Raw genomic sequence first — 13700 nt, 5'->3', positions numbered from 1 at the left:
TATTTTAGTTAAAATTTACTAAAAGAAAAAAACGTTTGAAATTTACTAAGGCTTTGTTTGATAGAAGTGGATTGGGGAGGTTTGGGGAAAAGAGGATTTGAGGGGATTTGATAAATCCCTTCCTTTCACCCAATTCTCTCAAATCCTCGAGGCTTTGTTTCCATCAGTCTCTCGAAGAGGATCCTGAAACACATGGATAGGAAGGGATTGAAGGGGAATTGAGGGGATTCGGCTAAGCAAACCCCTCTTACCAAATGGGCATCCGAGGTTCTGTGGGTTTCTGATCTTTGGGGGATTTTCGTCTCGAAACCTTTGAATCCCAAACGAGGCCTAAAGAAGAAGAATAAAAAAACGACATGACTAAAGTGGCTTGTCCAAAAACAGAAGGCCTCTGTCTATCTAGGGCTTCCTCGCCGCGCGCCGCCGCCGCCGCCGCCGCACCTGCCGCGACCTCTCCTCTCCCGCCGCTCGCCGCCCGCTGCCCGAGCGTCAGGCGCTCACCCCCGCTCGCTGCCCGTCCGCCCGCTACCAGCCAAATCAAAGGTGATTTTTTTTCTCCTCTCCTCTCCTCTCCTGCGAGCCGGCGTTTCCGTCGAGAATGTGCGATTTTTCGACATTGGTACATGTATATGCTGATTGTTTTTGATTCAAGGGCCTGCGCGATGGAGGTTGGCAAAGATTGGGACGATTCGGCCATGGAGGTGGAGGTCGAGGCGGAGGCGGCCTCCGGTTCCCCTGTCCCGGGCGGCTCGGCGAGGCGGCTGGGCCTCAGGAACAGCATCCAGACCAACTTCGGCGACGACTACGTCTTCCAGATAGCTTCTTGGTAGCTTCTCTTCCACTTACTTCGGTTCACATAAGATTAGAATGCTGTACCTTCCAGCAAGTTTTTGCTCATATCGTAACTGAATGAACCTGTTGATACAAAAATATATATATATGCTACTTACTTGATACATATATTTGCATCTAATTTCGTTCGTATATCTTCTTGTGACAAGCCAGGAGATCTCAACGCTCGCGGTTTCTCTGTCGACAAACGCGCTCAAGCTCTATTCCCCAGCAACTGGACAGTATCTGGGGGAATGCACAGGCCATACAGGGAGTATCCATGAGATTGCCTTTTCAGCTCCGTCTTCGCCGCAAGTGCTATGCTCTTGCTCTGCTGATGCCACCATCAGAGCCTGGGACACAAGAAGCTTTAAGCAGGTTCTTTCTCCTACTAGGTCATGATTCTTGAATAAATATCTTGGCTCAACATCAATATTATGTGAATGTGCATGGTTGCAAAATTTTGTTAGTACCACAATCTCATCTACACAGTTCCTTCTTTAGTGTATATATTAGAGGTCATCAGTGTGTTTCTCAGTTTCTGTACTGTAGATTTTGTATTCGCATAAAGACGTGAGGCATTAATTGTTAATTCTTGCGATGCTTGGTTTGGACTGAGGCTAGCTCATAATCATTAAAATTTAAACATGAGCTATCATATCTAATTGAGTTTGTTTCTCTGCTGTATTCAAACTGGAGCTATTATATCTAAAATTGAGTTTTTTCTCTGTTATGTTCACACTGGACCACTATTAATTTGTTTACCCATACAAACGAGACATCATATTGTAAACTACAACCTGTATGACGCAAATGGAGTAGTGAATTTTTTATTACATTTGGAATAAATCCACTGGATCTGTATGTTAATCCTAGCCAAGTACGAATTCTTTCCACATTGGCATATAAATAACTCCACTTCCAAGTGCTGTTTTCATACTGTGGTTTAGTTTTATCGTGTCTTGCTGATACTGGGCATAATCTCCCCTACTTGATTCACTGGCATAGTTTTGGTCTGGTATTTACAATCACTGTACCGTATGGGTCACTAGTGCTTCAGCTATTTCTCAACGTTGGCCGTATAGGTGACTGGCATAGTTTTGGTCTTGTATATGTGACTAGTATTTACATTCACTTTTCTCTAAATGTCTGCCAGATATCTTTGCTAAATGGTGGCCCCTCGCACGAAATGTTTAGCTTCTCCTTTGGTGGAACAAGTGGTAACCTACTTGCTGCTGGTTCGAATTCCAAGGTAAATGAGTACTGTTCTTGCATGTATATAGTCGTATCTATAACAGCTGAAGTTTACCCATATCCACAATGTATACATCCATTGTATGTCGAAGAATTCGTGTTTTGTTGAGTTGTTTATTATGCTCGATTTCTCTTTTAGTTTCAAGAATTATATTAAACATTTTGTAAAATAATTGAAAAATAAATAAGCAAAGCCAGGCCATACCCCTTGGGATAGCATTCAGAGGCAGAACCCAGATATCCACCGAATACTCGGATATGCCTTAGACACTGGCATGAAAATTATCTAGAAATTGATTGTGTGCTATATCAGATTGTATCTTGAAAACTACCACCCACGCATTTGTTAATTAACATAACATGTGTATGAACTTTGTGCCAGTTCATTCCTGTATGTGGTATATGCTAGACTTTTGGGTGAAGCGAAGGATGTAGGCTCAAGTGAGTTGCTACCCTCACGGTGGTAGAGCTGCAAGCTATGAATTTTCCTGCGCATCTGATTTCCTTTTATGATAATTGCAAACGCAGTTCAGGTTTTTTCATAGCAATGTCCCTTCAATCAGAATTTGACTTTTTAGTTCGTAATATGTACATCTGATAGAGCAAAAAAGACAAGGTTTCAGGAGGATATTCAGGTTGAGTCTCACTCAAGTTGCTTGATTATAGGTTCTGTTGTGGGACTGGAGAAGTTCAAAACAGGTAGCCTGCTTAGAGGAATCCCACATGGACGATGTAACTCAGGTATGCATTATTATTCAGAGTTTTGCATGTTTTCCACTAAGCCTAACTCGCATGGATTAGACGAAGCCTAACTCGCATATTCTGTGTATGTGGATATCCTTTTCGCAGCAATTATAGTGGCAATTAGTGCCCTCACATACATCTGTTTTGTTAACTTGTTGTCGACACATTACTGTCTTAAATATTTATACTTTTGTATTGACTTCATATGATCCACATGATATTTATCCATTACAATCTTGATTGGATAGTTACCAGCCATTGTTGTGCTGATTTATCACTCTTTACTGGACAGGTTCGATTTGCGCCAAATCAACAGAGTAAACTCATTTCTGCGTCAGTCGATGGGTTAATGTGCGTCTTCGACACTGATGGTGATATCAATGAGGACGACCATTTGCTAACCGTATGTGGTTGTTGCCTATGTTGTGCTTTATAAATACTTAGGGACTCCCGTATAATAGTTGAAGGTCACGAGTTTGCTATGTTGTTATTTGAGTACTAGTGTTTGTCAGGTCCACTTAGAAGATTATGCCCTTAGATATAATGGCTTGCATTATGTTCATTTTTTTTTTGTGATGGCCCTCAGATATTTCTTGTTCCGTAGGTTATGAATGTGGAGACTTCTGTTTCTAAGGTGGGTTTCTATGGAAATACGTATCAGAAGCTTTGGTGTTTGACTCATATTGAAACACTAAGGTAACTTCTTTCCACATGAAGTTCGTAAAAGATTCTGTTAAAATATTCAAGTGGCAAAGAAACTCCTACCCTTTAGCCTCTGTTTTGAGAATATTTGACCGATTCTTCTCTGTTTTCACCCCCAATATTATGCATCCCCTACTTGTTTTACAGTTAATTAACAAGTCACAGTTTTAACATTACGCTGTTTGTTCTTTAATTATCGCAGTACTTGGGACTGGAATGATGGGACCAGAGAATTGAATATAGAGAATGCTCGTTCCCTGGCTAGTGATAAGTGGAACCTTGACCATGTGAGTACGCAAGACTGCTTGACCTATCTTGTACATTCTATTTCCATCTTTTTAGCGAGTACAGTATATGGTGATCATGGTTTGGTATTGTTTAATAGGGATTTTTGTTTCAAGCACCATTTCCTCTACATCTGGACGAGTTGCCTTTTCGGCTATTTTTTCATGAGCGCATTGTTGTTGAAATGAGATTATGAATACCAAAGATCATTTTGCCCTCTGAAATTCTTGTATTTGTTGTATTGACAGCTGGACTACTTTGTGGACTGCCACTACTCTCTGCCTGATGACCGGTTATGGGTGATTGGCGGCACAAGTGAGGGGACACTAGGTTACTTCCCTGTCAACAATAATGATCCCGCAGGAGCGATGGGTACAGCGGAGGCTGTCCTGGAAGGAGGCCACACAGGAGTTATCAGGACCATATGCCCAGCTGTAAGCAGTCTTGAGAGCCTTGGCCAAAACAGGGGTATCTTTGGGTGGACAGGAGGCGAGGATGGCCGTCTATGTTGCTGGCGTTCTGATGACGTAGCTGCGACAAAGAAGTCGTGGGTCTCCAGTAGCCTTGTATCGCGTGTAGAGAAGAAAAACAGAAGCCGACATCAACCCTACTGACCGTCCTGCTAAGATGGATGTCCGGCCTCTGCTAACCCATCCATATGAAATTTCCTTGTCAACTAACCATTGCTAAGTTTGTGTTGAGAAGGCCGGCGCTAATGACGTTTGGTCCCTGAATTTTCTTGCCCATTAACCACTGCTTGTCTTTTTTGGCATCTCACTGTTGATCCTATTATTGCGGTTTCGCGTAAGGACCCCTTGTGGCTTATAATTCTGTATACTGGATTGGATAATGTGGTGTCGGTGCTTGGGACGTTCCTGATATCTTTGGGACGGTGTTTTGTGTTAAATGCGTTGTACTTGTACTTTTTTTTGAGACAGTACGCAAAATGCATACCATAGCTTTATAAAAGAAGAGAATTAAATATACAAGACCATTAGAAGTTGCTGCGAACAGCAAGAGTAGCATCCACTCCACATCTGGCTAGTCCAAAGACAGCCAACAACAACCATACAACCATAAAGCAAAGAGCTTGCAAAAAAAAAAATGAAAAACCTCGCCGCGTCTTGACCGACGTCGGTCACCTTCAAAGAACAGTAGCTCCCGCCAAGCTTCCCTTGTCGACGCACCATCCCTCCTTAATGCCCAAAAGGAGGTGGCAAGAGGATGGTAGGACTCAATACCATCTCGATCCGACTTGAAAAAGGCACTGTCTTGGATTCACTAGCGAAGACCGTACATTGCGTCGAAGAAGAACAATCGTGGGCAACGGCAAGCATCGGAGAAGCGCAACACAGGACTCCATGTCATGTTTCCTGACACGATGCTCCCAACAGAAGGACGACGTCGCCATCATGCCAATCCCGCACCGATCCAAGGCTTTCGCCCAGAGACAACTGCCAATTAATTTTAGTTAATTTATGTTAGTTAATTTAGTGTCCTACTCCTGTGCAAATTATTTACACATCTGTGGACATTAAGACAAAAATTATGAGCATAAACAATTTTTTTGCAAGTAGTTCAAGAACTCCTCGTGTCGAACCTGATCCTATCCCAGCCCTTGACTATATTGACCATAATCCCCCCTTCAACTAATGAGAGGACCGATCCCTAAACCTCAAGCGATGAGAAATGATACCATATTTGATGAGAGTACAAACCAACCAAGGATGCCTATAGTGGAATTTCATCCAAGTCAAATTATTGCTATCGAGGACTTAGAACACCTATAGAAGATTATGCCCCTGAAATTAGAAGTGACTTGAGAAGAACTTATTTGTTGAACAAGCAAAACAAAGTTATTGGGCATACATTCAAGAAGACAAAGGATGGTAAAATTTATTGATCCTTTCAATGTCCATGGTTTTGACAAGTTTGATTGGTTGGAATACAATGTGGACAAGGAGGCTGCGTTTTGCTTTCATTGCTTTCTTTTCAAGAAACCTTACCAGGCTATTAGGTTTGTCAATGATGTTTTCACAAAAGATGGCTACACTAGTTGGAAAACAGGTCTAGCTAGTTTTGAAAAGCATGTTGGTGGTCAGTCTAGTTACCACAACATTACTAGGGGAGATTGCGATGATTTCAACAATAAACGAGCAAGTGTGGCTACCAAATTCCGTGTGTACAACAAGGAGGCTGAAATATCTTATATAATCTGCCTAACTGCATTATTGGATTGTGCAAGGTATCTCATAGCACAAGGTGAAGCTTTTCGTGGGCATGATGAATCTTCTACTGCCATCCACAAGGGTAATTTTAGATAGTTACTGGACTACAAGAAGGAAGATGTGAAGGAGGCATTTGATTTGGGGGGGATGCACAAATTATTTGTTCTGACATCCAAACTGAATGCTTACTTGTTTAGCTACCTTTGCACTCATGCATACATATATAGCTTCTGGTGGCTAGCTTGATTTTTATGATGGTCATAGTGGGGAGTAACTTATACTGGTGTCACGCATATGATACTAGTATAAATTACTATTTTTATAGTGCAAAATAACACAGTAGTAATGTCATAGATGGCTTCATTTTTTAGTTCATATACACATATTCTTTGGGTAAACGATATAATATGGTAACATATTATGTTACTTCAAATACGTCTATCCTTATTAACTCTCGAAACAGGGTTTATCCCGCTTTATATTATAATAAATAAACTTTCATCGATCACATAACAACTGTTGGGACGCACAACACATCGCCGAAAAGAGAAACAAAGAAAAATAAATGCCAACAACGATAACTCGACAAAGCATGGATGATCCGCCATCGTTGCGTCCTCCAGATTGTTGGAAATATGCCCTAGAGGCAGTAATAATCAGTTGTTATTATATTTCTTTGTTCATGATAATCGTTTATTATCCATGCTATAATTGTATTGATTGGAAACACAATGCATGTGTGGATACATAGACAAAACACTGTTCCTAGTAAGCCTCTAGTTGACTAGCTCGTTGATCAAAGATGGTCAAGGTTTCCTAACCATAGGCAAGTGTTGTCACTTGATAACAGGATCACATCATTAGGAGAATCATGTGATGGACTAGACCCAAACTAATAGACGTAGCATGTTGATCGTGTCATTTTGTTGCTACTGTTTTCTGCGTGTCAAGTATTTGTTCCTACGACCATGAGATCATATAACTCACTGACACCAGAGGAATGCTTTGTGTGTATCAAATGTCGCAACGTAACTGGGTGACTATAAAGATGCTCTACAGGTATCTCCGAAGGTGTTCGTTGAGTTAGTATGGATCGAGACTGGGATTTGTCACTCCGTGTGACGGGAGGTATCTCGGGGCCCACTCGGTAATACAACATCACACACAAGCCTTGCAAGCAATGTGACTTAGTGTAAGTTGCGGGATCTTGTATTACGGAACGAGTAAAGAGACTTGCCGGTAAACGAGATTGAAATAGGTATGCGGATACTGACGATCGAATCTCGGGCAAGTAACATACCGAAGGACAAAGGGAATGACATACGGGATTATATGAATCCTTGGCACTGAGGTTCAAACGATAAGATCTTCGTAGAATATGTAGGATCCAATATGGGCATCCAGGTCCCGCTATTGGATATTGACCGAGGAGTCACTCGGGTCATATCTGCATAGTTCTCGAACCCGCAGGGTCTGCACACTTAATGTTCGACGTTGTTTTATGCGTATTTGAGTTATATGGTTGGTTACCGAATGTTGTTCGGAGTCCCGGATAAGATCACGGACGTCACGAGGGTTTCCGGAATGGTCCGGAAACGAAGATTGATATATAGGATGACCACATTTGATTGCCGGAAGGTTTTCGGAGTTACCGGGAATGACGAATGGGTTCCGGGGGGGGGGGGGGGGGAACCCACCCCGGGGAAGCCCATAGGCCTTGGGGGTGGCGCACCTGCCCTTAGTGGGCTGGTGGGACAGCCCAAGAAGGCCCTATGCGCCATAGGAAGAAAATCAAAGAGAAAAGAAAAAAAAGGAGGAGGTGGGAAAAAGGGGAAGGACTCCTCCTTCCAAACCTAGTTGGATTCGGTTTGGAAGGGGAGGACCCCCCACTTGGCTCGGCCGACCCCCTTGGGGCCCCTTGAGCCCCAAGGCAAGGCTCCCCCTCTTCCCCCTATATATACGGAGGTTTTAGGGCTGATTTGAGACAACTTTGCCACGGCAGCCCGACCACATACCTCCACGGTTTTACCTCTAGATCGCGTTTCTGCGGAGCTCGGGCAGAGCCCTGCTGAGATTAGATCACCACCAACCTCCGGAGCGCCGTCACGCTGCCGGAGAACTCATCTACCTCTCCGTCTCTCTTGCTGGATCAAGAAGGCCGAGATCATCGTCGAGCTGTACGTGTGCTGAACGCGGAGGTGCCGTCCGTTCGGCACTAGATCGTGGGACTGATCGCGGGACGGTTCGCGGGGCGGATCGAGGGACGTGAGGACGTTCCACTACATCAACCGCGTTCACTAACGCTTCTGCTGTGCGATCTACAAGGGTACGTAGATCGGAAATCCCCTCTCGTAGCTGGACATCACCATGATAGGTCTTCGTGCGCGTAGGAAAATTTTTGTTTCCCATGCGACGTTCCTCAACAGTGGCATCATGAGCTAGGTTCATGTGTAGATGTCTTCTCGAGTAGAACACAAAAGTTTTTGTGGGCGGTGATGTGCGTTTTGCTGCCCTCCTTAGTCTTTTCTTGATTCCGCGGTATTGTTGGATCGAAGCGGCTCGGACCGACATTACTCGTACGCTTACGAGAGACTGGTTTCATCGCTACGAGTAACTCCGTTGCTCAAAGATGACTGGCGGGTGTCAGTTTCTCCAACTTTAGTTGAATCGGAATTGACCGAGGAGGTCCTTGGATGAGGTTAAATAGCAATTCATATATCTCCGTTGTGGTGTTTGCGTAAGTAAGATGCGATCCTACTAGATACCCATGGTCACCACGTAAAACATGCAACAACAATTAGAGGACGTCTAACTTGTTTTGCAGGGTATGCTTGTGATGTGATATGGCCAACGATGTGATGTGATATATTGGATGTATGAGATGATCATGTTGTAATAGTTAATATCGACTTGCACGTCGATGGTACGACAACCGGCAGGAGCCATAGGGTTGTCTTTAAACTAACGTTTGTGCTTGCAGATGCGTTTACTATATTGCTAGGACGTAGCTTTAGTAGTAATAGCATGAGTAGCACGACAACCCCGATGGCGACACGTTGATGGAGATCATGGTGTGACGCCGGTGACAAGAAGATCGTGCCGGTGCTTTGGTGATGGAGATCAAGAAGCACATGATGATGGCCATATCATGTCACTTATGAATTGCATGTGATGTTAATCCTTTTATGCACCTTATTTTGCTTAGAACGACGGTAGCATTATGAGGTGATCTCTCACTAAAATTTCAAGACGAAATTGTGTTCTTCCCGACTGTGCACCATTGCGACAGTTCTTCGTTTCGAGACACCACGTGATGATCGGGTGTGATAGACTCAACGTTCACATACAACGGGTGCAAAACAGTTGCACACGCGGAACACTCGGGTTAAGCTTGACGAGCCTAGCATGTGCAGACATGGCCTCGGAACACATGCGACCGAAAGGTCGAGCATGAATCGTATAGTTGATATGATTAGCATAGAGATGCTTACCACTGAAACTATTCTCGACTCACGTGATGATCGGACTTGAGATAGTGGATTTGGATCATGTACCACTCAAATGACTAGAGAGATGTACTTTTTGAGTGGGAGTTCTTAAGTAATATGATTAATTGAACTAATTGTCATGAACATAGTCTAATGGTCTTTGCGAATTACGATGTAGCTTGCGCTATAGCTCTACTGTTTTTATATGTTCCTAGAGAAAATTTAGTTGAAAGTTGATAGTAGCAAACTTTGCAGACTGAGTCTGTGAAACCGAGGATTGTCCTCGTTGCTGCGCAGAAGGCTTATGTCCTTAATGCACCACTCGGTGTGCTGCACCTCGAGCGTCGTCTGTAGATGTTGTGAACATCCAACATACATGTTTCTGATGACTACACGATAGTTCAGTACAAAAATACTTAATGGCTTAGAAGCAAGGCGCCGAAGACGTTTTGAAATGTCACGGAACATAAGAGATGTTCTAAAGAGATGAAATTGTGATTTCATGCTTGTGCCCTTGTTAAGAGGTACGAGACCTCCGACAAGATTCTTTGTCCACAAAGTAAAGGAGGAAAGCTCTATCGTTGAGCGTGTGCTCAAATTGTCTGAGTACAACAATCGCTTGAATCAAGCGGGAGTTAATCTTCCAGATGAGATAGTGATGGTTCTCCAAAGTCACTGCCACCAAGCTGTGAGAGCTTCGTGATGAACTATAACATATCAAGGATAGATACAATGATCCTTGAGCGATTCGCGATGTTTGACACTGCGAAAGTAGAAATCAAGAAGGAGCATCAATAGTTGATGGTTTGTAAAACCACTAAGTTTCAAGAAAGGCAAGGGCTAGAAGGGATACTTCGTGAAACGGCAAAACAGTTGCTGCACTAATGAAGAGACCCAAGATTAAACCCAAACCTGAGACTAAGTGCTTCTGTAATGAGGGGAACAGTCACTGAGGCGGAGCAACTCTAGATACTTGGTAGATAAGAAGGCTGGCAAAAGTCGAAAGAAGTATATTTGATATACATGATTGTACTTTACTAGTACTCCTAGCAGCATGAGGGTATTGGATACCGGTTCGGTTGCTAAGTGATTAGTAACACGAAATGATAGCTACGGCATAAACGGAGACTAGCTAAAGGCGAGGTGACGATACGTGTTGGAAGTGTTTCCAAGATTGATATGATCAAAACGTCGCACGCTCCCTCTACCATCGGGATTGGTGTTAAACCTAAATAATTGTTATTTGGTGCTTGCGTTAAGCATGAACATAATTGGATCGTGTTTATTGCAATACGATTATTCATTTAAAGAGAATAATGGTTACTCTATTTGCTTGAATAATCACCTTCAATGGTTTATTGAATCTCGATCGTAGTGTTACACATGTTCATGATATTGGTGCCAAAAGATACGAGGTAATGATGATAGTACCACTTACTTGTGGCACTGCCGCTTGAGTCATGTTGGTATAAATTGCATGAAGAGGCTCCATGCTGATGGATCTTTATACTCACTTGATTTTGAATCACTTGTTACATGCAGATCGTACCACATGAGCAAGGCCTTGTTTTCATTGAGATGAAACAAGATAGTAACTTATTGGAAGTGATACATTTTGATGTATGCAGTCCAATGGGTACTGAGGCACGCAGTGGATATCATTATGTTCTTACTTCAATGACGATTTGAGCTGATACAAGAGTATTTACTTAATGAATCACAAGTCTGAAATATTGAAAAGTTTAATTCTGTTTCGGAGTGAAGTTCGTCGTAACAAGAGGATAAACTGTCTATGATATGATCATAGAAATGAATATCTAAGTTACGAGTTTTGGTACGCAGTTAAGACAATGTGGAAATTGTTTCACAGTTCATGCCACCTGGAACATCATAGTGTGATGATGTGTCTGAACGTCATAGCCACGCACTATTTGGTATGGTTCATGCTATGATGTCTCTTATCGAATTACCACTATCGTTTATGGGTTATGCATTAGAGACAACCGCATTCACTTTAAATAGGGCACCGCGTATTTCCGTTGAGACTGAGTATATGGGTTATGCATTAGAGACAACAGTATAGACTGAGGTTTAGAGAAATCTAAACTGTCGTTTCTTGAAAGTTTGGGGCTTCGACACTTACGTGAAAAAGTTTCAGTCTGATAAGCTCGAACCCAAAGCGGATAAATGCATCTTCATAGGATATCCAAAACAGTTTGGTACATCTCCTATCTCAGATCCGGAAGCAAAGTGTTTGTTTCTAGAAACGGATCCTTTCTCGAGGAAAGGTTTCTCTCGAAAGAATTGAGTGGGAGGGTGGTAGAACTTGATGAGGTTATTGAACCATCACTTCAACCAGTGTGTAGCAGGGCGCAGGAAGTTGTTCTTGTGGCGCCTACACCAATTGAAGTGAAAGCTGATGATGGTGATCATCGAGCATCGGATCAAGTTACTACAAGCCTGGTAGGTTGACAAGGTCGCGTACTACTGCAGAGTGGTACGGTAACCCTGTCTTGGAGGTCATGTTGTTGAGCAACAGTGAACCTACGAGTTATGGAGAAAGCAATGGTGGGCCCGGATTCCGACAAATGGCTGGAAGCCATGAAATCCGAGAGAGGATCCATGTATGAAAACAAAGTGTAGACTTTGGAAGAACTACTTGATGGTCATAAGACTATTGAGTAAAGATGGATCTTTAAAAGGAAGACAGACGATGATGGTGATAAGTCACTATTAAGAAAAGCTCGACTTGTCGCAAAGATGTTTCCGACAAGATCAAACAGTTGACTATGATGAGACTTTCTCACTCGTAGCGATGCTAAAAGTCTGTTAGAATTATGTTAGTAGTTGGTGCATTATTTATGAAATATTGCACGTAGGATGTCAAAACATTGTTTCCTCGACGGTTTCCTTGAGCAAACATTGTATGTGATACAACCAGGAGGTTTTGTCGATCCTAAAGATACTAGCAAGTATGCAAGCTCCAGTGATCCTTCGATGGACTGGTGCAAGCATCTCGGAGTTGGAATATACACTTTGATGAGATGATCAAAGATTTTGGGTTTGTACAAGGTTTATGAGAAACTTGTATTTCCAAAGAAGTGAGTGGGAGCACTATAGAATTTCTGATAAGTATATGTGGTTGACATATTGTGGATCAGAAGTAATGTAGAATTTCTGTAAAGCATACAAGGTTGTTTGAAAGGAGTTTTCAAAGGAATACCTGGATTGCGCTACTTGAACGTTGAGCATCAAAGATCTATGTAGATAGATCAAAAGCGCTTAATGGAAGTTTCAACAAGATGCATGCCTTGACAAGTTTTTGAAGGAGTTCAAAATAGATCAACAAAGAAGGAGTTCTTGGTTGCGTTGTAAGGTGTGAATTTGAGTAAGACTCAAAACCCGACCACGGCAGAATAAAGAGAATAGACGAAGGTCGTCTTCTATGCCTTAGCCGTAGACTCTAAAGTATGCCATGCTGAGTACCGCACCTGATGTGTGCCTTGCAGCAAGTCTGTTAAGAGGTACACAGAGTGATCCAGGATTGAATCACTGATCAGCGGTCAAAGTTATCCTTAGTAACTAAATAGACTAAGGAATTTTTCTCGATTATGGAGGTGGTTAAAGAGTTCGTCGTAAAGGGTTACGTCGATGCAAGCTTTGACACTAATCCGAATAACTATGAGTAGTGAAACGGATTCGTATAGTAGAGTAGATATTTGGAGCATTTCCGAATAGCACGTAGTAGCAGCATCTATAAGATGACATAAAGATTTGTAAAGAACGCACAGATCTGAAAGTTCCAGAACCGTTGACTAAAACCTCTCTCACGAGCAAGACGTGATCAGACCCCATGGGTGTTGGACTCGTTGGAATCACATGGTGATGTGAACTAGATTATTGACTCTAGTGCAAGTGGGAGACTGTTGGAAATATGCCCTAGAGGCAGTAATAATTAGTTGTTATTATATTTCTTTGTTCATGATAATCATTTATTATCCATGCTATAATTGTATTGATTGGAAACACAGTGCATGTGTGGATACATAGACAAAACACTGTCCCTAGTAAGCCTCTAGTTGACTAGCTCGTTGATCAAAGATGGTCAAGGTTTCCTAACCATAGGCAAGTGTTGTCACTTGATAACGAGATCACATCATTAGGAGAA

General features: G+C 42.5%; 1 protein-coding gene across 1 annotated transcript; it reads left to right on the top strand.

Annotated features, from left to right (window-relative positions):
• Positions 1-449: 449 nt before the first annotated feature.
• On the top strand, positions 450-4723 carry LOC123411174 (WD repeat-containing protein GTS1). The gene is made up of 9 exons (XM_045104114.1): positions 450-543; positions 653-826; positions 1002-1209; positions 1988-2083; positions 2752-2826; positions 3122-3232; positions 3434-3525; positions 3734-3818; positions 4065-4723. Exons 2-9 carry the CDS (start codon positions 663-665, stop codon positions 4428-4430), a joined length of 1197 nt encoding a protein of 398 aa, XP_044960049.1. The 5' UTR covers positions 450-543; positions 653-662; the 3' UTR covers positions 4431-4723.
• Positions 4724-13700: the final 8977 nt, after the last annotated feature.

This window comes from Hordeum vulgare, chromosome 7H, assembly GCF_904849725.1.
Source record: "Hordeum vulgare subsp. vulgare chromosome 7H, MorexV3_pseudomolecules_assembly, whole genome shotgun sequence".
Lineage (NCBI taxonomy): Eukaryota > Viridiplantae > Streptophyta > Magnoliopsida > Poales > Poaceae > Hordeum > Hordeum vulgare.
Note: the sequence above shows the minus strand (reverse complement) of the source record. Positions and strands in the feature narration are given on the sequence as shown.